Below are 24,806 nucleotides of genomic sequence, written 5' to 3' on the forward strand. Positions count from 1 at the left end.
CCCAGTGCCGGGAGACCTTGGTGCTGCCCGCTCCGTGCCATTGCCTCACTGTGCAAACTTGGGCAAGTCATTCCACTTCTCCGCCCTTGGTTCTTCATGGATCACCGGGGAATGACAATGTTTGTTCTGAAAGCCTATGCTGTCCCGTTTATTGAAGCCGATCGATGCCAGCCAAATGCACTTTATATATCATCTTTTTAACATGCATGTAGGGTAAATACAATTAGCCCCATTTTATAGATAACTTGTCAAGGGTCTCTTGTTAGCAGGTGGCAGGCTGGGATGTAAAATCGGGTGTGCTGGGCCTGGAGCCTGTGAGCTTCCCACAGGCTGCCCTGCCTCTCCCCGCTGGCTGCCACCTGACTGTCCTCGTGGCGGTGTTGGCAATGTGATGACTCCTCAATTAGACCATGAGGCCTCGGGGAACAGGGATGCCCATTCCTGTAAGTCTCAAATCTGCTTGGACCTTGAAGTGGTCTTGAGCATAATAGATGCCATGCTAGGCTAGGCTGAAAAATCCCACCCCAAAAACATGTTTATCTCATGAAACCCGGAATCTGTACATGTGACCTTATTCGGGGAAAGGGTCTGTTCAGGATCTTGAGATAAGATCATCTCGGATTATCTAGGTGGACCCCCGAATACCATCCTTACAAGAGAGAGGCGGAAAAGCCTCTTAGCCACCCCGAGAAGGCAGTGCGAGCCAAGGGCAGGGATTGGAACGGAGCAGCTACAAGGCATAGAGTGCCAAGGGACACCAGCAGCCGCCAGAAGCCGGGAGAGGCCTGAACGGATTCTCCATGGAGCCTCCAGAGGGAGCAGGGCCCCGTCCACCCCTTGGTTTCTGACTTTGAGCCTCCTGAACGGAGAGAATACATTTCTGTGGTTTTAAGCCTCGGAGGTTACGGTGAGTTGTTGCAGCAGCCCCAGGACTCTAATGCGGGTGCTCAGTGAAAACAGAATCCTGGAAGCGGAAAAGCCCTGGAAGCCATTTGGCCCAGCCCTCCCACATAGCAGCTGAAATAATCACAGCCCTAAAGGAGGGCGCCATTGGCAGCGGCCACTCCGCAAACTGCAGGCAGAGCCAGAACCAGGACATAGGGGTTCTGACCTCCGACCAGAGCTCTGCGTGTCCCCACACTGACTCATGCCAAATCCTGAGTCATGAAAGTCAAATGAGAAGCTGATCTTCTTATTATATGCTCCTCATACCATTGTTTTAAAAGAGAAGGGAGAGTTTAAGCACATGAAGTACGTTTTGGAGGCTGTAATGACTGCTGTTACCAAACTTAATATTGAGCTGGGCAATCAGGCCCTCTCGGCCAGTCCCTCCTCCCCAAGGAATGGGATGCAGGGGTTACTTTTAGGGGCTCCGAGTCCCAGATGGGGAAACCACAGTGAGAGAGGGGAAGCTGGGGGACTCCAATCACACCACAGCATGTGGCTGAGCCCAAAATAAGATGCAGGGTTTTGACTTCCTGGTTCTTACCTGGGCTCTACTTCTCATTTTCCCTTTCCCTAAGCGGGGCCATAGAGCAGGAGGGCTTCAGGAGCGTGTGTGTGTATATCTGTGCATGTGTGTGTGTGGGCACATGCACATGCACATGCTTTTATGTGTGTGTGTATGAGTATCTGTGCATGTGTGCATGCACACACGTGTGTGCACATGCATATGTGAATGACATGGCCTGCTAAGATAGTTTTGGGGACTCTTGAAAACAAACCCTGGGTTATGATCTAGGAAACATCACCATCACAGGGTATGAGCACATGGAAGAAGGTCTGGGGACCGGAAATAGTATAAGAAGCAACTGTTTCATGGATGGGCTTCCTTGCTTTCCCTCTCCGTCCTCCCCTCTTCACTCACCTGGTTTCTGTCCCAGTATTCAGTGGGCCCACTTACCTCAGACTTAATGTAAGTCCCAGAGGAGAGAAGGAGACAAATGGGAAAGAAAATCTAGAATGAGAGCGAGTTTTAAATTGGGAATGAAGTGACTGAGATACCGTTGAACTGGACCCAGTTTGCTTGGAAGTGACTAGGCCATTGATGTCTTACATTAGTCCAACTGTGCGTTTAGGGTCGGAAATTAAGCTCCATAATAGAAAATGCGGTTTCGTTACTTGCCATCTGAATTCATGATGGTAGGGTTCCCACCTGTGAGTGATGGCGAGCTAAAATAAGCCCCCAGTCTCTGACCGCCCTGTGCTTTCCGGGCCTGTTTCTCCTTTCCTCCTTCCCCTTCTAGTCTTGGCCCACAGGACCTCGGAGGGAGAGCGCGGGCCAGTCTGCACAGGGAGGAAGGGGCAGGATTCTGTGGGGGTGGAGTGGGGGTGGGGGGCATGTGTCTGTGTGTTGGGGAGGGGGCATGTGAGACCCAGGACTGCCAAGATCACTTGGGGAACACCTGGGAGTCTTGACCAGGTCATGACCAGAAGGCCACGAGGGACTGGCCGAGGTGGAGAAGGGGTTCTCTGCTCCAGCTCACAGATCGGCACCTCCTTTGATGTGGCCGGGAGCCCAGGTCTTGAAAAGACTCGGAGGTTCACCATTTCAGGAGACCCCGGTGGCAGACAGCATCTTCATTAATCTAGGAATGGAAAGAGAAGATCCTCAGTCCCCTAGATCCTGGGAGCATTGGCGCTGGTCAGCAGCCTCCACAGAAGATGTGTAGAGTGTGCTCAATCCAGGCTGTGTCCTCGGGATTGGGGGGCAGTGTTCCCAAGTGGGAGCTGAGACCCCCTGCCACCTGTGCCCCATCCAATGCATATCGATATCATACCATGGCATGGGCCTGGTGTTTTACATCCAGCATCCGATTATACCCTCAACCTTCAGGTTTGGTGTTCCCATCCCTATTTTCCACTTGAAAAGAAATATGAAGGTGACGTGCCTGGGGTCTCGCAGCTAGAAAGTAGCCGAAGGGCTCTTCACGCTCTCAAATCCTATAGCTGCAATGATGTGGGGTTTCCCAAGTAACAGTCTCCCCAAGGTCAAAAAGAAGCAGTGGAAGCAGCCCAGAAAGCTGAAGGGGAAGGAAAGCAATGATCTGTGGGAGTCACGTGGCCCTGGCTGGCCGCCATGCCTGTGGGAGAGTGTCCCTTTAAGAACCCAGGTGTGGGCCAAGCACTGTGCATAGTTTCAGTTTTGGCAGCAGCATCCAGTGTCCTGTTGGCAACTCCTAGGAAGGCAAGGGTTGTGGACTAGGCAGCAGGCTGTTCCCCTGAAACGGACTCGACGGGAGAGAAGGAAGTATCTAAAGGTAAGTGTGGGAACCCCAGATGGGATACCAACTGGAAGGGTCTGGGATGGTGGCTCGGGCAACTCCCTACATTCACAGCTCTCAGCCTCCCGGTGCCAGAGGAGGAGGACTGAGCATGTTCGCTGAGTAGAGGTACAGATCCCAGAGAGATGGGTAAGGATGCACGTGTGTGGAAGCCCCCACCTCTTGTCTGGGGAATTTTAGCAGGTGGGAAGAGGGACGTCTGTGGTCAGCACATGTCGCTATGCTCTGAATTCCGTACTAACCCCTCCACAGGTGCGATGTGTGGCCTTAGGCAAGTCCCCTGATTGCTCTCTGAGCCTTAGAGGCTTCCTCTGTACAAAGTGGATAAAAATAACTCCTCTCACTTAGGGTTGATGTGAGGTTGAGATGTGAGGTTTGAATATGTGTGAAACTGCTTTGAAAACTCCTGAGCAAAAGTAACAACTGTTGGGTGTTTTCTGATTTAGTTCGGTTACTCAAGGACTTGTGAGCATCAGACAGACCTGGGTGAGATAACGCATATAAAGTGCCCGGCACATAGCAGCGACCCTGCTAGCCTTTGACGCTTTCTCCTCCTCCACCTTCCGGGTGAGGGCTCGTGCAGCCCCTTTTCCTGGGCTTTGAGGAAGCTCTGAGAGCCTAATTTCAACCCAGCTTTGCTCCATGATGTGATGCCCTTGTTAAGGTGGGGAAAATGAGATCCTTCCAGGGTGAGCGAGTAAGGTGGACAGAACTGGCACCCCGGGACAGTCAGCATTCTGACGTCCTGATGCTACACCTGGCTCTGTAGACATAGCCCTCTCCTCCATGCTCTCCTCCATTCTGACAGGGTCCCCAAATGTCCCCAAGCCAGCCCTGCTCCTCTAGCACAAGCTCCATCCTCGCCGCCCCAGTTTCCTTCCTACAACTGTCTCGGGCCTGGGGTCGCCTGAGCTGCTGGCTCTGTTTTAGACACAGCCTTTGCTGTCCCTCTCCCCCTCGTGAGGGAAATTACAGGCTCCTTAACATCTGGAGAGGCGAGGCGCGGATTCCTGGGATAGGTTAGAAGGCCGCTGTCTGGCCTGCCCAGAGCAGCTGTGCACTCTGCTTGCCTCCTTCTGGCCTGGCTGTGGGGCTGCAGCAGAAAGAGCCATGGACCAGGAGTCAGGAGAGCATCTAGCCCCATGGTCATTGCCTGTCCCTGGGCATCCCTAGATGGTGGCGGCTTTGTTTTAAAAAGAGAGCGACAGCAGCAACTTCCACGTAGCAAACCCACCTACACTCCCTGCTCTAATCTCATTCCCACCTGAACCAAACCCCGGAGGTAGGCAGGGTAGGTGTCGTGATCACACTTTACAGTCAGGAAACTAAGACTCCGTGAGCTAGTGCGAGTGGTGTCAGGTCACCCACATGTATGAGCGATGACGTTTTGGCCCAGTCATTTGATGTGGTCATGGGGACATTTTGACACACCTGAGAAACGAAATAACCAATTTTTGAAAAGTAGCATGACCCATGCACGTGCTCAGCAGAGACTCCCCACATCTGTGTCTCGCCCTTCCTGAGTGGGCTGAGGCCACGGTCGCCAAGGCGGTGGCCTTGACACATTAGGACATGGTGGAGAGGCTTTGGAGGCAAGTGTCTGGTTACAGGAAACAACCCTAACATGCCCGACACATGGTAGGTGCGCAATCAATAGCAGCCTTTATGATTTCCAGGAAGAACCGTCTTGTGGGCACCTACCTCTGGGTCCAGGTGTCCCTTCGCTGGAACTAAGTCTTCTGTGGAAGGTGGAGGGCAGAGAACGGAACTAACTTTTCTATGATTGGATTTCCTCCTCCCAACTGTTTCTCCTCAACTCCAAGGCCCTGCAGTATAGCTCAGTGACAGAGGGCTTGTACTCTCAACCCAGAGTGTCTGCATTTGAATCCCATCGCAGTTACTTACCAGCTGGGCAAGGGTATAATTTCTCTTTGCCTCTGCGAAATGAGTTTGCTGGTTTAGTTCTACCTCGTAGGGTGTCTGAAAAGGTTAAATGAGTTTATACATGTAAAGCCCTAGGAAATTATCCAGTGTGTGCTAACTATAAATACTGTCCCCCATTTCTATCCTCATACATAACACGTGTCTCCTCTTGCAGGCCATGCTGGTCCAATCTGAGCAACACACACACACACACACACACACACACACACACACACCATCTTCAAAAGATGCTCAGTAAATAGAATTCTCTTCTCATTCTAAGATGAGAATAAGAGAAGACTGTGTTGATTTTAGAGAGGAGATGGAAAAGAAACTATCACTTTTTAAATTCTGACACCATACCAGACTTTACATATGTTGTTCCATTTCATCCCTACAGCAACTCTGTACTCAATATAATGATTCCCAGTTTACAGATGAGGACGGAGGCTCAAATAATTTAAATACCCTACCCTCAAATCATGCAGCCCCTAAGGAGCCAAGCTGATGAGCCCATGCTCCGTGCCGCTCTCCAAGTGCACAACAACCATGAAAGTCAAGTGCACGCATCCCAGTTCTCCTGTGCTTGAGTAATTGCAATCTCTTACAGCTGAAGAGAACTTTATAATATTTTTAATATATTTTATTGATTTTTTTACAGAGAGTAAGAGAGAGGGATAGAGAGTTAGAAACATCGATGATAGAGAAACATTGATCAGCTGCCTCTTGCACACCCTGTACTGGGGATGTGCCTGCAACCAAGGTACATGCCCCTGACCAGAATCACACCTGGGACACTTCAGTCTGCAGGCTGACACTATCCACTGAACCAAACCGGTTTTGATAACTTTATACTATTTAAAGTGCCCCCATTATATTGTCACACTCTCCCCCTCCCTGTTTCCCCATCCCACAGTGGCCCTTCAATCTAGAAGAGTCGGGGGCTCTGAGGGAGTTGAGCACAGTGGTACGGGTCTTCTGTCGCCTGTGGCAGAGCAGGACTCTGGCCTCTGGGTTGTCCTCCATCCACCAGGCTCTTCTTCATGCTACTGTCTCTTTAGTGCCCAGAACCAAGAAGGCATGTGGCAAAGTGAGAGAAATTCTGACATTTTCTTTCTCAAAGAGGAGCGAAAAGGATGTATTAGGACTAGTAATAATTAATGTCGTTTTCTAATACTTTTTTAAATCGAATTTATTTAAACAATACAACAAAATTTAATCAACAATATAGTTGCCGTTGTTTTCTACTACTTGTGCCCAACGCTCAGGAAGCATTTTAATCCCTCTGTTGTAAAATTCTTGTGATTTTGATGCAAAAAAATCTGTCAATGCATTTTTGAGGCATTCTTCATTATTAAATTTTTTTCCAAGAAGGAAGTTTTGCAAAGAACGAAACAAATGCTAATCGGAAGGGGCAATATCAGGAGAATATGCAGGTTGAGGGAGAACTTCCCATTCCAACTGGCGCAGTTTTTCAGCAGTGATTCTTGCAGTATGCGGTCGTGCGTTATCGTGGTGAAGAATTACGCCCTTCCGATTAATCAGCGCGGGTTCTTTTTCTCTTAAAGCTTGGGCTAACCTTTCCAATTGGGCACTATACACTGCACTTGTAATGGTTTGGTTAGATGGTAAAAGTTCATAATGAAGAATTCCTTTAAAATTCCACCAAACACACAACATCACTTTTTTCGCATGCAAGTCAGGTTTTGGCGTGGGCTGCGGAGCCTCATTTTTGTCCAACCATTGAGGCCGCCTTTTCAAATTAACATACAGCACCCATTTTTCATCTCCGGTAACAATTTGCTCTAAAAACGGCAAACGGTTTTGACGAGAGAGGAGCAAACTGCAAATTGTGACTCTTTGATTACGGTTGTTGTCGGTCAACTCATGAGGAACCCATTTTCCAAACTTTTGGACTTTGCCAAGTGCACGCAATTGATTGGAAATTGTTTTTTGTGAACAATTTAAAGTTGTCGCAAGCTCTTGTTGGGTAATTTGAGGATTTTGCACCAAAAGAGCTTGAAGAGCTTCTTGATCAAAATTGGACACACGGCCTCGACCACTCTTGTCATCTAACGAAAAATTTCCCTCGCGAAATTTCTCAAACCAATGCTGGCATTTTCTGGCGCTAACTGCATCTTGACCAAGAGCACTACAGATGTTTTTTGCAGCCTCACTTGCTTTTCTTCCTAATTGGAACTCGTAAAGCATGCAGTGCCGAATATGCTCTTCATCCGCCATCTTCTTAGCCCTAGTTTTGCAACAAAAACCAAACCAAACACAAACTTTTTCAAGCAAAACTTGTTAATTGCACTTCACACATTCTGTAGATACCACATGTTTGAAGGTTATGTCAATACAAGTCAACGCCAAGCAAGATTTTAAACGAATGTTTAAAAACGACATTAATTATTACTATATCCGATAATATTCCCAATCCCATCGACCTTTGCTGTTCAGCTGGTCCTTGCCAGGCACTCTAGTGTAGGGGTGTCGAACTCAATCAGAGAAGGGGCCAAAATCTAAAATCCAGCCTAAATCGCGGGCCGAATGGTTTACTGAACAGTCATAAACTGACAATGTCATAAACTGACAGTGGAGTGCAGTGATGACAGCGCGGTGCGGGCCACATTGCAAGGCCTGGCGGGCTGGATTTGGCCCGCGGGCCTTGTGTTTGACACATGTGCTCTAGTGCAAGGCCCTCCGAGGGTGAAGAAATTCATCTAGTTGGCCCCTGCCTTCAAGGAGCTGCTCTCGGGTACAGTGGATGAGATAATGGGATGGAGCCATAAACAAGGGTTCTAAGTCTTTGTTGAAAGGCTTATTTCCAGAGCTTCATGAAGCTGGTATTTCAAGTGCTTAACTTCTGCTTTAGTCTCCCATTGATAGTAGGCCACTTAGACAGGGAAAGGACCAGAAAGTCTTAAATCGTTCTAGCTCATACTTTCTTCAAACCCCTCGGATAGTCTTTCTCCATCTACCTGCCCTCCGGCGCTCAAATTCCTTTCCCTCGACATCGCCTTTACTTGGAGACTCTGCCGCACTCCAGGGCTTCCATACACCAGATGAATTCTCCTAAACTCCCACCTGTCATCACAAGCCCTTCCAACCCATGCAGATTGCTCTCCCTCCCTAGTGGTGCTGTGGTTTCCGGGCTCAGTCTAGCCTGTACTTGACCTCTGAACCCATGAGAGATGAGACTCAGGAGTAGGGGATATAGGGGAAGAGGTTGTTCAGTACAGGCCAAGGAAATCCCCCTCTCTAGCCAGGCCAGCTCTCTTCACTTCTCTGAGCTCCAAGCTTCCTGCTCCTCCAAGTTCACATTCACAAGGAGTTGTCAGCAACTGCCACTTGGCTTTAAGTCCCCACAGAGCATGCTCTGTCACCTCTGAAGCCCCTCTGAAATACCAATCTCTCCATCCCCAGAGGGCCTTGCACCAGAGTGCCTGGAAAGCCCCTGAGAGGGCTCCCTGGGCCCTCTGCTGTATACCAAACAACTGAAGAGCCCAGAGTTGCTAAATGCCAGGTAGTTCAGCAACGGCCCAGCCAGGACCTGACCAGGAGATGCCTCTTCCTCCGAAAAGGGAGGAAACTTAACATTGGATGGACAAAGGTTTGGAGCTGAAGATCAGTCATTCTGCCCGGACAGTGTGGCTCAGTGGTTGAGTGTTGACCTATGAACCAGGAGGTCACCATTCGATTCCCAGTCAAGCACATGTCTTGGTTGTGGGTTTGATTCCCAATGGGAGGCATGCAGGAGGTAGCCGATCAGTGATTCTCTCTCATCATTGATGTTTCTATGTCTCCCTTAGTCTCTGAAATCAATAAAAATATATTTTGAAAAAATCAATCATTCTAACTCAGTGGTCCACAAACTGTGGCTTTTGCACAAAATACCATGGCCTGGGAGAGTCTATTTTGAAGAAGTGGTATTAAAAGAAGTTTAAGTTTAAGAAATGTGACTCTCCAAAGACATTTCAGTCATTTTACTGTTGATATTTGGCTCTGTTGACTAAAGAGTTTGCTGATCACTGTACTAGCCTATGTATATCCCAAAAGAACAGGTCCCTCTGCTCATGCAAAGAGTGATAACACGTTAGTGATCCAATTCTGCTATGGGTCTTGGGGCCAAGAATCTCTCTAACCCTTGGTTTTTCCATCTTCAACATGAAGATAATAGTATCTGCCTCTTGTGTTGTTGTGAAGACGGATGAAGCCATATAGAACAGAAGCTAGAAACGCAGGTGTATAGGAGGTACCCAATAAAGGTTATGTTCTTTCTTTCCTCCTTTACCCAAATCCCTTAAATCCAACTCCAGACCCCATGGAACTGGGACCTCCATGAGACCTGAATCTCAAAGGCTGGGGAGAAAGTCTGATTTCACGAGGAAGAGATCCCTAATAACTCTCTAAGCCCAAGTTTCTTCAGCTGTTAGCAGGGAAATTGTGCTTCTAGTTTAGCTCTGGGCAAAGCTTTCCTGTTCCTGAGAGTGTGGGTGCCCTTGCCCTTCCATCATCTCCCCTAGGACTAGATCAGTGGTCGGCAAACTGCAGCTTACAAGCCATATGTGGCTCGCGTGCTGAGGTTTGCCACTCTGTTGACTAATGAGTTTGCCGACTACTGCCTTAGGGAAAAACACTTAAAAAAGCATTTTAAAAAATATATATTTTATTGATTTTGTACAGAGAAGAAGGGAGAGAGATAGAGAGTTAGAAACATCGATGAGAGAGAGTCATCGATCAGCTGCCTCTTGCACACCCCCTACTGGGGATATGCCCGCAACCAAGGTACATGCCCTTGACCAGAATCGAACCCAGGACCCTCCAGTCCCCAAGCCGACGCTCTATCCATTGAGCCAAACCGGTCTCGGCTAAAAAAACATTTTAATAATGTACTAATGTCTTTAACCTGAAGTCAAAACTTCTGGGTAAGGGTAGTGCTTTACACAGTGGTTGGCAAACTCGTTAGTCAACAGAGCAGCAAACTGCGGCTGGAGAGCCGCATGTGGCTGGCGAGCCGCAGTTTGCTGACCACAGGACTAGACTATGTTTTCTCTCCAAGACCACCTTCTGCCAGATCTGCCCTTCGAATTGTGCATCCCTGATGCTTGCATCTCTGGCCCATGGCTGTGCAAAGAGTAATGGGTACACGAGTGTATCCTCCCCAAACCCAGACACCCACGGCCATCCAAACATGCCACACATGAGGGGAAGCCTGGGCTGAACATCGGGATGCCCGTTGGAAACCCTGGCACCTGACTCTCTGAAATTCAGGGCGAATCACTTTGATCCATTCGAGGAGGGCTGCATCCCCAGCTCTGCCCATGGGTAGACTCCCTCAGTCTCACAGAAATATGAAGCTTGCTTATCTACATGGAGATTAGGAACCAGATCCATGGAGAGCCACTGATGGTGTGGGCTCTTAAAACAGCTAGCGGCAGTGTGTCCTCCCACTTGCCGCTGAGCCCAAGGCCAGTGCAAACGGCAGGTGGCAGATTTCCCCGGACTCTGCAGCCGGCCCATCCCATGTGTCCCAGAGGACACAGACTTCTCAGCCTTCTGACACTTGCTCCCACTTGGGAGCCTCCCTCACAGGGACTCCAGTGGCTCAAACAGGTGGTCCCCCAGCCAGCGTCCCCTGAGCCCATCCAGGGTGGGGCTGATGCTGCGTTTGGCTAAGGCCCCACTCCAGAAGTTAATCATTGGCCTGCTGTGAAAGGTCCAGGACAATTAACCAGAATCAAGAGCCTCAAGTTGCCACCTGACACTCATATCTGTCCCCACCTCCCCTATCCTGCTCCCCTTCCTCCTCCAAAGAACTCGAGAAACAGAGGAAACAGAGTGCCTTTATCTACACAAGGAAATTAAAAGGTGCCCTGCTGGGAAATTCCCCCAAGGAAAAGAAATAACCAAGATAAACAACTCTATTGCCTTTGGCTCAGGCTAGTGAAGGGAGTCACTGTGGGGAGGAAAGGGGGTGGGGGGGTGGGGGGAGACAGCAAGGGCTGGGCAGTAAGGGGAGCCTGGGAGAGCCGTCCTGACTCCCTAGTGCTTTGAACTTCCTTGTGTTTGGTGGGGGTGGAGGGCATTATTGCCCAAGCTCAGTTAATATGCTTCTCTCCTTCAACACTCTTGGTTTCAAGTTCATTGGGAAGTTTAAAGCCTCCAGAGTCTGTGGGAAAGCAGGGATTGCCCTCTCCTCCCTGGGCTGTAGTATGTGTCCTGAGAAAAACAGCTGCAGTCAGACTGGGCCCTGGGACCCTCACCTCTCCCAGCTCTGGGCTGTGCCCACAGACTCAACCAGGTCCCCAGGCGCTGCACCCTCTGAGTGGCCTTGTCTTGGATTCTCCATCACTTCCATCTGCCCAGGCGCTCCAGGCAGGATAGCAAGAACCAAGTCTCTGGGAAATCTCTCATAGGCATATCATTCAGCAGCTCTTGATCTTCTTATGCACAAAATGACTATAATTCTATCTGTTTTCTCTTATTTAAAAAGGAAGTTATGACACTTCAGAGAAATAATGTAAAGGACCGTGCTTTAGAGCAATGAGGGTTCTCTAAAATAATAGAAATGAGGCCCTAGCCGGCTTGGCTCAGTGGATATAGTGTCGGTCCTCGGACTGGCGCGTCCCAGGTTAGATTCTGGTCAGGGGCACATACCTCGATTTCAGGTTCTCTGGCCCTGGTCAGGAGGCAATCAATCTATGTATTTCTCTCACATCAATGTGTCTCTCTGTCTCTCCCTCTCCCTTCCACTCTCTCTAAAAATCAATGGAAAAATATCTTCAGGTGAGGATTAACCTAAATAAATAAATAAGTAAGTAAACAAATAAATAAATAAAATAACAGGAGTAAGCACACGGGATAAGCACAGTGCTGTATTTGAGGTATTATAATATTATGGTGCAGTGGGAGAGGTTAAGAGCTTGCATTTGAGAGTCCAGCAAACCTGAATTCAAATCTCGCCAATCTTGCCCACCCACATGCTTGATCCTTGTGTGACCTTGAGAAAAGCACTTAATCTTTAAGCTTTCATTTCTTCCAAAGTGAAATATGGATAAGAATTCCTACCTCATAAGGGCTGATATCAAGTTTCAATGAGACAATATACCTACATTATTTCACACCATGCCAGGAACATGTAAGAAAAACAACCGATGGTGGTTATGCCTATAGTGTTACATTTGAAACTTTAATCCTGTCTAAGCTTTCTCAGTGAGTCTTGGTTTACTCATGTGAACACACCTTAAACTATGACAGCCCCCTCCACCTCCCAGGATGGCAGCTGAGACGGAGAGATGGGGCCACATATTGGTAGTAACCAACCATCCAGTGAGGCGCTTCTGAGATCTTACCGATCATGCGAGGGACCATGCCGCCCAGGCGGAAATACGGAAGAAATGGCACTTGTGTCCTGTCCCAAAGAAACTCACATGAGTGGAGGAGCTAAAAATATACATGATAACTTTTGAGGAACAAAAAGTACTGTGAGGTGACAAGGCTTTGAGTTCTAATGAGAAAGGGGGAGCCATTCATTCTTTCAATAGGATTTATGTTCATTACTGGGGATACAGCACCAAACTGGTGTTACAGGAACTCTAAGGTTGTGCCGACTTGGAAGGCATAAGAGCTTCATCCCCTCATGCCATTGTCTTTCAGCATCCAAGCAAGAAATTGGCCTGGGCCCCACAGCCCAGAGGGAGCCACCAACCATGACGCTCTTCTTCTTTGCCTGTCTGCTGGCTGTCCTCCCAGGTGCGTCTCCCCGGTCCCAGCCCACTCCCTGCAGGATCCAGTTCCCTGGGGACACTGAGATCAGGCCCATCCCCAAGGATGCCCCTCTCACAAAGTATATTCCCTCAAAAAGGGATCACACAGGTGAAGGGAAAAGTCCGCGTCTGAAAATAGATTGTGGATCAGGAACAGAAATGGAAGTTGCCCATTTCAAGGCCAGTGGTCTGTTCTTCACTGGGAATTATATATATATATAAAAAAAGACCTAGACGTTGAACCAAACAACTCTATGAGGTGAATGAGGTTTGGGGGAAAAAAATGACTTATCCTTCCTGGCTCTCAATATTTTTATCTAGAAAAAAAAAAAATAAACTAGAATGTATTCTTAGGAAAATAAGAAAATAACAGACAGTAAATGCAAAAGTGTAGCACCCTACAAAAGTGTGTTTTTTAATAGCCAAAGGAAATCTATAATAATAAAAGCATAATATGCCAATTAGACCGGATATCCTTCTGGACGAAGCCAGGGCTACAAGGGAAGTCTGGATCCCAGGTGCCAGAGGGAAGCCGGGGCTGGCAGCCAGGGGAAGGAAGGCCTACTCTTGCACAAATTTCATGCATCGGGCCTCTAGTCTTTAAATAAGTTTACATTCCATTACTCTTCGAATGACTGTCATTAATAAATTAGAATTAGAATTTAATAATGATTAATCCCTTTGTTTACCTAACAGCAGCAATTGTCTAGCTGTAGTACAGGCAAATAATCCACAGAAGGCCCATGTGTTGGAAATGTCATCTCCTCCAGGTGGGCTATCAGCATTCTTTCAGCAGGTTTTACCTCCCACAGCCTCAGAAAGCCTCTGTTCTCTGTCCCCACAGTGGTCTCCCTGAAGAGCCCCATCTTCGGTCCCCAGGAGGTGAGCAAAGTAGAAGGCAGCTCAGTGTCCATCAAATGCTTCTACCCAGCCACCTCCGTCAACCGACATTCCAGGAAGTACTGGTGCAAGCAGGGAGCCAAGGGCCGTTGCACTACCCTCATCTCGGACACCTACTTCTCCAAGGACTATGAGGGCAGAGCCAACATCACCGATTTCCCAGAGAGCAACATGTTCGTGGTAGACATTGGCCATCTCACCCAGGATGACTCTGGGCACTACAAGTGTGGTGTAGGCATTGTTAACCAAGGCCTGTTCTTTGATGTGAACCTGGAGGTCATCCCAGGTGAGGATCCTTGGGCTTCTGTGGGAAAGTGAAAGGGAATCATAGCAGGTGCAATGGAAGGGCTGGAGGAAGAATGTGATGAGTGGGAAAGATAGCCAGTGAGTCCTCCTCCCTCTGGAGGCAAGCACCTTTGGTAACAAAACATGAGAATGAGAAAGATGGCACCTATCTGGGTGTGGCAGATGGACTTTTCTAGATCTTCGGGGCCTATTACGTTTTAGGGTTTTACTGAGGCCCTAGCTTCCAAGAGCATTAGGAGAACAACTCCAGTGTTTAGTGAGGTGGGACAGGAGGTCTATGAGCTGAGGGATGTAGGAAATGCAGGGAGAGATGTACAGGGATCTTCAAATTCCTGCTACTGGTGCACCCTTTAGATCAAGATCTCAGGTCACCAGAAGGCTTCTTTGAAAATGCATTTTATTTTTATCCAGGACCCATTAGTCTATCAACACTTTCAGCATAAATTACATGGCCAGTTCTTTTCCAAAGATCAGAGCTCTGAAGGGACGGGCCTTTGAACAAGCCCGTTCTAATGGAGAAAAATTTTTAAAAAATAAAGGTTTTTGTGACAAGGATATTTTAAATAATAAAAGGAAATTAAAATAGAAAGGTCTTAAGGAAGGAAATTTGGAGGGATTCCCAGAGATATGTTTTTCTGTTTAGGGATATGCTTAGTACTATCTGTGGACTCAATAAAGAGTCAATTCAGATGGTCATGGAGATTCATAAAATCAGAGTCTTAAGAGCTAAGGAGGTCTTAAGTGGACCCTATATAGGACATGGAGGAGAACATTGGAGACGATGGGGGATGCAGCCTCTGGTCAAATACTAAATGGCAGAAGCTCATTACTTCACAAAGAAGTGCGTTCTGCATTTAGACTGTTGTACATTTTAGAAACTCTCTCACAATACACTGAAATCTACCCTCTTGTACTGGCATTCATTCTGCTCATTTTAATGCACGTTAATTTGGACACCGACTGTGTAGAGGCATCATGCTAGGTCCTGCATGGGAATAGAACATGTGTAAAGCATCTGCCCTCGAGGCACTTCCAGTCTGTGGGGAACATAATTAACTAACCACAAGATTGGATGTGTGTGATACAGATGTAAGTATAAGGAGAACACAGAAGATGGAAAGATGAATGCCAGCTTGAGGGAGAAGGGGGTGCTTCATGGAGGAAACAGCAGTAAAGGTGACAGGCACACCCAGACCTTCACTGGGAACACCAAGTAGAAAGTGAAGTCGCAACTCACCTTCTGCTCCTCATCCTGCAGGTCCTGGGCTCCATAATGGCGTTCACTTTTATATAGCAGACCCAGGCAGTACAGTGAGCATCACCTGCCCTTTCACATCTGAGAATTCTATGCAGAAGAAGTCTGTGTACAAGAAGATAGGCGAGGACTATGTCCTAGTCGTCGACACCAGTGGGTATGAGGACTCCGAGTACAGAAACAGAGTTTCTATCACTCTTCAGGGCACCAGCGAACTGTGGTTCAACTTCATCATCAAACAACTCAAACTCAGCGATGCCGGGAAGTATGTCTGCCAGGCTGGGGATGATTCTACAGGTGATAAAAGCAATGTTGACCTCAAAGTGCTGAAGCCTGAGCCTGAGCTACTTTATGGAGACATGGGGGGCTCAGTGGCCTTTCACTGTGCCCTGGACCCCGAGTTGAAAAATCTGCCCAAATTTCTGTGCCGGGTGAGCAAAGATAAAACCTGTGAAGTGGTCATCAACACCCTGGGGAAGAGGGCTCAGGCCTTTGAGGGAAGGATCCTGATTACTCTCAAGGACCAGGGCTTCTTCAATGTGCATATTACTGGCCTGAGGAAAGAGGATGCAGGGAGCTACTTCTGTGGAGCCCACTCTGATGGGGAGCCTCAGGAAGGCTTGCCCATGAAGGCTTGGCAACTCTTCGTTAATGAAGGTGAGACTTGAGAGGGGGAGAGGGAAGAGGTGAGGAGGTGAGACTTGAAAGTGGGAGAGGGAAGAGATCTGGACGCTGAGAGCCTAGCTCACTCTCGTGAGTCTATTCATTATTCATCTGTCAGTCAACATTGTCTGCTCACGGACAAGCCCTGAACTGAATGCTATGTGGGGAGCTGCCCAGGACAGCTAGGAAACAGCCTCTGCCTTGTGTTATCCTTTAGTTGTTCTATGTCATCATTTTGATGGCTATTCCTGGTTAATAGAAATGAGAGTGAAGCTCCTGATTGAAGCAAGACTTGTAGATTGTCTGAGCTTCAGAGAGCCACAGTGAGGACACAATGTGGCTTCCAAGGATTTTCAGGGTCATCTGTCCCTTCTCCCTGACCCTTCGCAAATAGCTCCTCATGCCTTACACTCAGATGATAGAATCAGTGGCTTGTCTTGCTCTCAAAGCTTTCCCAGGAAGGCAACACCCTGCCTCTAAATTTTCCTCTCCAACATCTCTTAGGATTAATTGTTATTCAGCAAGATCTGGCTTACTAAAAGCTCTACTTTGGCGAGCCATCAATGAGGTGAAATGCTTAAACCCCTGCTCCTTCTCACCCCAGAGTACTCAGCAAGGAGTTACCCTCAGAAGAAACAACAAACCAGTACTTACTGCCCTTGTGCCTTTTAAGGGGCTCACATTCCCTGGGCATCATTTCTCTGTCCTGCATGGGATCCTTACCACATTCCTCATCCACTCCAGTTACCCAGGATCTCAACACAAACTTCTTGGAGAAGGGCTGTCCTTCTCTTTGGGAGGGCCCTTGGGCTACAGAGTTTGTATTTTAAATCACACTGTTCTAAATATAGTTTCTTAATTTGGGGAAAAAATACATCCGGCTATTATTGTGGGACAAGCTAATAAATAGACAAAAATTTCTACAGGTGAAGATTTTGTAAGAAGGTAAAGAGAGGAGCTGATAGTTTTTCTTTAAATTCATTCCAGTCTCTGCTCAGAACAAGGTGGGGGAAGGAGCAAGATGTCCGGACTAGCGGTGAAGGTTGCAGGAGTCTGGTTGCGCACTCCAGCTCCAGGCTCTGTGACATTAGGAAAGTCTCACTTTTTGGGGTAGGTGAGGTCATTAGTATGGACCTCAGTCCCCACCCTGGCTGAGACCAGGGAAGAGCCTGCTCGGACCATGTTGCCATTCTTCCATGTCATTTCTTTCCCTCTAGAGACGATGATGCCACGTAGTGTCTCTGTGATGAAAGGTGTGGTAGGAGGCTCTGTGGCCATGCTCTGCCCCTACCCCCCTAAGGATAAAAATAGCCGGAAGTTCTGGTGTCGCTGGAATGAGCAAAACAGTGGCTGCCCACAGCTGGTGAGCAGTGAGGGGCTGGTTAAGGACCAGAGCAAACCCTACGAGGGCAGGCTCGCCCTGTCCGAAGAGCCAGGCAATGGCACCTACACGGTGATACTCAACCAGCTCACCACCAAGGATGCTGGCTTCTACTGGTGTCTGACCTCCGGTGATACTCGCTGGTGGTTCACAGTGGAGCTCAAGATTGTGGAAGGTAAGCCCTGGTCGGGTGGCTCAGTTTATTGGAGCATCAGCCCATGCACCAAACGGTGGTGGGTTCAATTCCTGGTCAGAGCACATACCCACATTGCCAGTTCAACCCCTGATTGGGATATAGTTAGGAGGCAACCTATCAATATTTTTCTTTTCTCTCCCTGCTTCTCTCTCTAAAATCAATAGAAAGACATATCCTTAAGTGAGGATTTAAAAAAAGAAAAGAAAAGAAAAGAAAAGAGCTGAACTGGGCAAGAGGGAAGGGAGGCAGCCCAGGACTCCTCCAATCAGCAACAGCATCACCCCTACCACTTCTTCTACTTCACCCACCTCCATGCTGGTAGGACAGACCTCAGGAGAGAGCCCGCTGTGGAGAGGTCTTGCTTTCATACCTGTAGCAAGCATCCTTCCCAGCACTTGGCCTTCACTCCAGACTACCCCACATAGCACTTCCTATCTGAAGTGACTCTGGCCTTTGTATTGAGTCCAGAAAAGAAGAACAAGGAAAGCCAACTGAAGCCAGAGTGCAAGGTTCTCTGTTCTGTGATAGACAGATTGATCCCTGGTGGTCACTCCTAAAAATTATTACCTGGGTGCATAATAATTACACTTCTTACAATGCTATTCTTTATAATGCTGTCCAAAAAGGAAATGAGCTGTGGATCAAGGTCCCCACACAGCCATTTCCTTGCAGCAGCCTCACCGGTGCCAATTTCTGTGCCTATTTCTCCCTCCCTTCTTGCTCCAGGAGAGCCAAACCTCACGGCACCTGAGAAAGCCGTTGCTTTCATTGGAGAGACTCTCACGGTGCCCTGCCACTCGCCATGCAAGTTCTTCTCCTACGAGAAATACTGGTGCAAGTGGAGCAGCAAAGGTTGCAAGGTCCTGCCCAGCCAAAACGAGGCCTCCAGGCAGGCCTCTGTGAACTGCGACCAGAACAACCAGCTCACCTCCCTGATCCTGAACCAACCCACCAAGAATGATGAGGGCTGGTACTGGTGTGGGGTGAAGGATGGGCCCCGATTCGGAGACACCGTGGCTGTCTACGTGGAGGTCAAGGCGAAGTCGAAAAGTGAGTCTTCAAGGCCAAGGCCTGCTTCCCCCTGGTCCGCAGAGAAAGGCTCCTGCCACGTGGGGGCCCAGGTTTGGCTCCAAGAGGCTGGGATAGAAGAAGTGTAACCCCCACATAGTCTCAGCCCTCCAAAAAGGGCCTCCCAAATAAACACACAAAGCAAGAAAAGAATAGCAGGCCTGTCATGTAACCTCAGCTTCGAGACAAATCTCATAGTTGCCCTGTTGGGCCATTTGAAAAGAGATCTTCCTTTTCGTGTAGAAATTTCCAAGTCATTGTCATATGCAATGCGCTCTGCCAAAGCCGGGTCTCTATAGACAGCAAGACGCCTTCTCCTGCACAGTCTGACAAAGAAAGTTAAGGCAACCTCTTCTAGTAAGCTTGCCTTTCACACCTCTGTCTTAAATGTCACCTGAAATGTTTTATCCCTAATGCGGGTACTTTCAGTCCCTCTAGAAATGCAATTGTCTGGGGCCTACTGTTCTGCCTCACTGAGGAGCCAAGCGCCATGCTCCCACCAGGGGGCAGCACTATCGCACCCAGCCCTACTTCCCAAGTCAGGAGGCCTTGGGAAGGTTTTTAAAGCTGTGAAAAATCTCCTTGTCCTCAAATGATGGGTGGGTCAGCTCTTATGCACAGTTGGATCTATGATTCGAAGCCTTGTAGATAAATAAACTTGGTGTTAATGGGGCAGAGGTCATTTGTGACAAACAAGAGACCATCACTCCTCCACGTCTAATGTCATCCTGGTCCCTACCCTAACAGCTCTGAAATCTCACTCTGACCCCATGAGTCACAATAAAGTCCCACTCCTCAGAGTCCCTAGCCTCAGAAGTGAAAACGTAGAGAAAGAGCCACAATTCACCCCCATTCTGCTCTCTCCAGCATCCCAAGATGTCAGCCAAGTGAACGCGGAGGCTCCTGGCAATGAGGTGATTGAGCCACCTGTCCAGGTGATAGAGCCACGTCTTAAGGAGGTCGAGAACAAAGTCGCTCGAGATCCCAGCCTTTTTGCAGAGGACAAACTGGTGAAGGATAATGGAGACCCAGAGGACAGGAGCAAAGCATCTGCAGACGCTGGCAGGTGAGGAAGGATTAGGGGTTCCCCACTCAGAGAGCATCTCAGAGGACAAGGACTTGGGGCTGGGCCCCCAGGTCTGAGCATGAGAGCCTGTCCGCTTCCTGGTCGAGGGGCAGCCCTCACTGCCACTGTGGTGCTTGGGAGAGGCTGTTGGTACTCTCAGCCCTTCTCCAGGAGCTGGGGCAGTGTTTACCATCCAGGTCGATTTCCCAGGCCCGGGATGCAGAGAAGGACCAGTCCTTGCCTTCGCCATGTCTGAGCAAAATGGAGCTAGAGGGTTCTATCTGGAGGAGGGACTGGATCAACCTGAGAGGAAGAACTAGCCAAAGCCAGCACACCATGGGAACCCAGGTCTCCTTTTCCATGACTAATGCACTCAATCTCTCTTCCAGCTCTGCGGGACAAGGAGGAAGCTCCACAGTGCTGGTCTCCACGCTGGTGCCCCTGGCCCTGGTGCTAGCCGTGGGGGCTGTGGCGGTGGCTGTGGTTAGAGCCCGGCATAGGAGGAACGTTGGTGAGTCCTGGGATGCTCCCTGCCCCCCACCTTCAAACCCTTGCGGGGCAGGGGGTAGGGGGGGAGAGGGAGGGCTGCTATGTTTTCTGCTCTTTCATAAACTCAAGAAAAGGTTTTGGGAAAGCAGGGTGGGGAAAGATAAACACACAGGTGCCCCAAACTTACATGAAGTGCTGCTGTCCAAATGCTGTCTCTGGAAGGCCACCCCGACGGCTCAGGTCCAAGTTCAGAGGCAGAGCCGCTAAAGAGGACAGTAGGGTGCTGGGTACCTGCACTTCCAGCCTAATTTGAGAACCGATTGCATGTGTGGCTTTGGATGTCCCATTTCACACCTCACATTCAGGACAGGAATCAGCATCCACCTCAAAGGGCTGATGAGAGGACAACACGAGGTGCTGTGCACAGAAAGGTCTCAGAGTGACAAACAGACCAGGGATTAGTAAGTCTTGATTATTCATGAACAGAGACTGGGGAGGGGACTCAGAACACTCCCAGTCTGCTTTGGGTCATAGAGATGAGCAGCCAGAGACCCTGCCCCCCACTCCAAGCTGTCCTGGGGGCTCCCTCTGAGAAAAGCAGCATGTCCTGCTCTCAGCCCCATCCCTACACCAACTCCTCTTTCCCCGGACAGATCGCGTTTCAATTGGAAGCTACAGGACAGACTTCAGCATGACAGACTTGGAGAACTCCAGGGATTTTGGAGCCAATGACAACATGGGAGCCTCTACCATCACCCACGAGACGTCTCTTGGAGGAGAAGATGGTATGTCACTCACTCAAGAGGATGCCTGACTCCTGGGAGAGCAAGAATTAGAGCTGACTCTGCCCGGCCAGTGTGGTTCAGTGGTTGAGCATAGACCCATGCACCAGGAGGTCACTGGTTTGATTCCTGGTCAGGGCACATGCCCGGTGGCAGGCTCAGTCCCTGGTGTGGGGAGTGCAGGAGACAGCCAGTCAATGATTCTCTCTTACCATCAATGTTTCTACCTCTCCCTCTCCCTTTCTCTTTCTCTAAAAATCAATGAAAACATTTTTTTTTTTTTTTTAAGCATTAGAGCTGACTCTATGTGGGGTGGGAATAGGAGGCTGGTGCGGGTTAATTCACCCCCTTCTCTTCACACAGAGTTCCCGGCCACCACCGAGGACACTGTGGAGACTGAAGAGCCCAAGAAGGCCAAGAGGGTAAGAAAGAGGAAGGGGAAGGAGTGACAAGAAAATACAGCATGAGGGACTGCAGTTAGACATTAGGAAAAACTACCTCAACGCGGGGCTGTGTCAGAGCAGGGAAGGTGGAATAGCAGAGTTCAGGAGAAATGTCTGAGGCTGAGATGCATTTTACTGGTGTGGCACTGGGCAGAGATAGGAGATGGGCTATGCTTATAGGCTGAAAACACACAGGAGGGAGGGAGGCTGGGGAGGAGGAAGGCAAGTGCATGAAGTTTGGCCCTATGGTGGGAAGGTCAAATGTCAAAGGTTGGTGATTGTCAAAGGAAGGTCAAATGTCAAAGGTTCTCCTCCTGGGCTGGGGGCCCATGGACTTCATGTCACCCACCCTCCCTTGAGAGTTTGCTCATGACAGGCCTTTTGCCTGGGCCTGGAAAACCTTTGAGGCTGGTGGGCAATTTGATAGTTTTTAGATATCCCTCTCCACCCCAACCAAGTGTTACTTCACTTGAAATCCTATCAGAGGTGACTCCTGCCTTTGGGTTACTATGACCCTCCCCTCGGCCTCCCTATCCTGAGGTGATAGCGTTTATCAGGTCTGCTCTCCCTCACAGAAGCCAACCCCAGCATTTGGATCAATTAGGGGGACAAGTTAGTCCTGGAGACAGCCCTCCCCTCCAGCCTTGTGCCGTGTCCCTGGGCTGGTGGAGGAAGCCTGAACCACTCAACCAATGTGGCTGGTGCCCGCCTAGACCCCATGCCCTCATGAACTGTGTGGGTAGAGCTTCCGGGGACAGACCCAGGCAGCAGAGGGTTCCACTCCATGTGTCAGAAGGAGGTAGTGAGACCAGAGGGAGATATTTTTAGAAGCTGTGACTTTCCATTTCTCTAGATTAGCCCTTGTTGGTAAGCATGGGGGCTGGCGTAAGAACAGGGAGTCAACACAGGGTTGGGTTGCTGGTGCCAGGATCATAAATTCAGGATATTTACTATATCCTCTCCCTTCCAACCCCACTCACTGAGCGAATGCTCCAAACACTGACTCCTCTCCTGTTTCCCCGCAGTCCTCCAAGGAGGAAGCTGACATGGCCCACACTGCCTTCCTGCTCCAGGCCAACAACATGTCGACCAATGTCCAAGATGGCCCCAGCGAAGCCTAGGCCAAGCGCCCTGCCTCCTCCTTCCACCTTTGACAATCACCTTCAGAATCATGTTAATCCTTAGGGCCCTCAGCTCTGGGGGGCTCACTGCCTGCATGCAACCCCACCTAGGCTTTTTCTACCTAGTCCTTCTTCAGTGGCATCCAATCCTGGCTTCATTGTTCGTGTTGGGGGTGAGATGATCCGAGGAGTCCCTGCCTGAGGGAACTTCTTTCTAATGAGACAACTAAGGTGTGGAAGGAGAACGAAATTTTAATAAAGGCCTCCTCAAAATAAATAAATAAAAAAGCTCAGGATGAGTGGGAGGTAATTTTGGAAAAGAAGGCCATTCAGGGCTTCTCTGTACCCTTAATATGGAATGTCAATGGGATTCTCCTCTTCACTCCATCCCGCCATCTCTTATTCCCTCCCTCTCATCCATCCTCTCTTCTTCTTTCCTTCATTGAAAATACATATATGAACTCTGGCCAGGTAGCTCAGTTGGTTAGAGCATCATTCTGATATAACATTAGGAAGAGGAGGTTCCAAGATTGCAGGTTCCATCCCTGGACAGGACACATATAAGATGCAATCAATGAATACATAAATAAGTGGAACAATAAATCCACGTTTCTCTCTCTCTCTCAAATCGATCAATCAATAAAAATTAAAAAAAAAAACCAACCACACATATATGTTAATCCTCACCAGAACCCAGGCATCTAGTGGAATGAACAAGGATACTGCACACCCAGCCTGCAGCCTTTGTGTAAACATCACTGAGTCCTTGGAGGCCACAGCTCCTCTCGGTGTGTTGTACTCACTACGACCTGAAATCCTCATCAGGTCTACTCTCCTCTCTGTCCACATTGGGAGAAATCAGAAAATGTCTGGAGTTCTGAGGCTTTAGAGATCATGTAACATGGGCATATATACAAAGAATCTTAAATACACATTCTTACAGGGTAGAAAATTGAAGAGGTTTGCTCAGGGGCACCAAATGAGTTACATGATTTGGCGACTCCTGTTTCTTGGCCAGGGATCTCTCTACAAGAGCCCCTGCTGTCCTGATGAAAACAGGATTCTAGAACAAGCAGAAGGGAGTGAAGGGGTAGAGAAAGACAAAATTGCAAATTTCCAAGCCCCACCTCTGGGAAGACAACCGGTTCCCTTTCTGTCACTCACATGAACCTAAGAGGATAAGAGAATGGTCCAACACTCACAGCCCCTATATTAGAAGAGCATCAAGTGGAAGAGGAAGATAAGAGGGTATTTTGTGGTGCCAAGGGAGGGTCTGATCTCCAAAGAGCTAAAGTTTAAGATCTTTCTCCCTCTGAGCTCTGCACCTCAACCAGCTGACACTTGCTAACAAAGAAAAATGTGACTGAATTAATAATTAAAAACCATGATTTCCACCAAAGAGGCTTAGACTGCATTTGTCCCCCATACCTTCTGTTTCCAGGACAACGCTTTCAGAGCAGTTTGCATGGATCCCACTTTCAGGCACCCCATAACATGCATCTAAAACAAAAGCCTCTTCTATCTCCAATACTGGGCTGAGGAGAGCTATGAAACACCCTCCAAATGGAACCAAGATGATATTCAATAAAAGAATAAATTGGTCATCACCAATGGTCAAGACCCCAAACCTCTGTGTAATAGAACATAATTAAGACTATTTATAATAGAACAAACTGAGAGCAGGTACCATCAGTGCTCCTCTTAGGCATTAAAAAAAAAATCTTGGTGAAGCATCCACAGAATACTTGACCTTGAATTCCATACCTTCCTGGGGTATCCTCCAAGATCAAGAAACTGCTCATCAAACTCAAGTTACCAAATAAATAAACTCCTCCTCCCCCCATAGGAATATCACCTTAGATGCTACTTAAAGAATAACTTGGGTTTTAGAAAGGAGGGTCAGGTATGATCCAAAATCACTTGGAGGACAGTGATTACATTTAAAAGAAGAAGAAGAAGAAGAAGAAGAAGAAGAAGAAGAAGAAGAAGAAGAAGAAGAAGAAGAAGAAGAAGAAGAAGAAGAAGAAGAAGGAGAAGAAGAAGAAGAAGAAGAAGAGGAAGAAGAAGAAGAAGAGAAAGAAAGAAAGAAAGAAAGAAAGAAAGAAAGAAAGAAAGAAAGAAAGAAAGAAAGAAAGAAAGACAACAACAAACACCATTGTC

General features: G+C 48.5%; 1 protein-coding gene across 1 annotated transcript; it reads left to right on the plus strand.

Annotated features, from left to right (window-relative positions):
• The first annotated feature begins 3,129 nt into the window (after positions 1-3,129).
• PIGR (polymeric immunoglobulin receptor) lies at positions 3,130-22,934 on the plus strand. Its single transcript, XM_084867005.1, has 11 exons — positions 3,130-3,260; positions 12,867-12,962; positions 13,821-14,162; positions 15,441-16,094; positions 17,318-17,656; positions 18,404-18,727; positions 19,613-19,811; positions 20,201-20,322; positions 20,954-21,085; positions 21,446-21,504; positions 22,551-22,934. The coding sequence occupies exons 2-11, from the start codon at positions 12,920-12,922 to the stop codon at positions 22,644-22,646; spliced, it is 2,310 nt and encodes a 769-aa protein (XP_084723131.1). The 5' UTR covers positions 3,130-3,260; positions 12,867-12,919; the 3' UTR covers positions 22,647-22,934.
• Positions 22,935-24,806: the final 1,872 nt, after the last annotated feature.

This window comes from Pipistrellus hanaki (assembly GCF_964339955.1).
Source record: "Pipistrellus hanaki genome assembly, chromosome: 18".
Taxonomy (NCBI): domain Eukaryota; kingdom Metazoa; phylum Chordata; class Mammalia; order Chiroptera; family Vespertilionidae; genus Pipistrellus; species Pipistrellus hanaki.

Bases quoted from the DNA above. Each gene is read 5' to 3' on its own strand.
- PIGR (XM_084867005.1), top strand. From the start codon at position 12,920: ATGACGCTCTTCTTCTTTGCCTGTCTGCTGGCTGTCCTCCCAG. The intron at 17,657-18,403 runs GTAAGCCCTGGT...TTCTTGCTCCAG, and splicing joins GGAGCTCAAGATTGTGGAAG to GAGAGCCAAACCTCACGGCA. The intron at 20,323-20,953 runs GTGAGTCCTGGG...TTCCCCGGACAG, and splicing joins CCGGCATAGGAGGAACGTTG to ATCGCGTTTCAATTGGAAGC.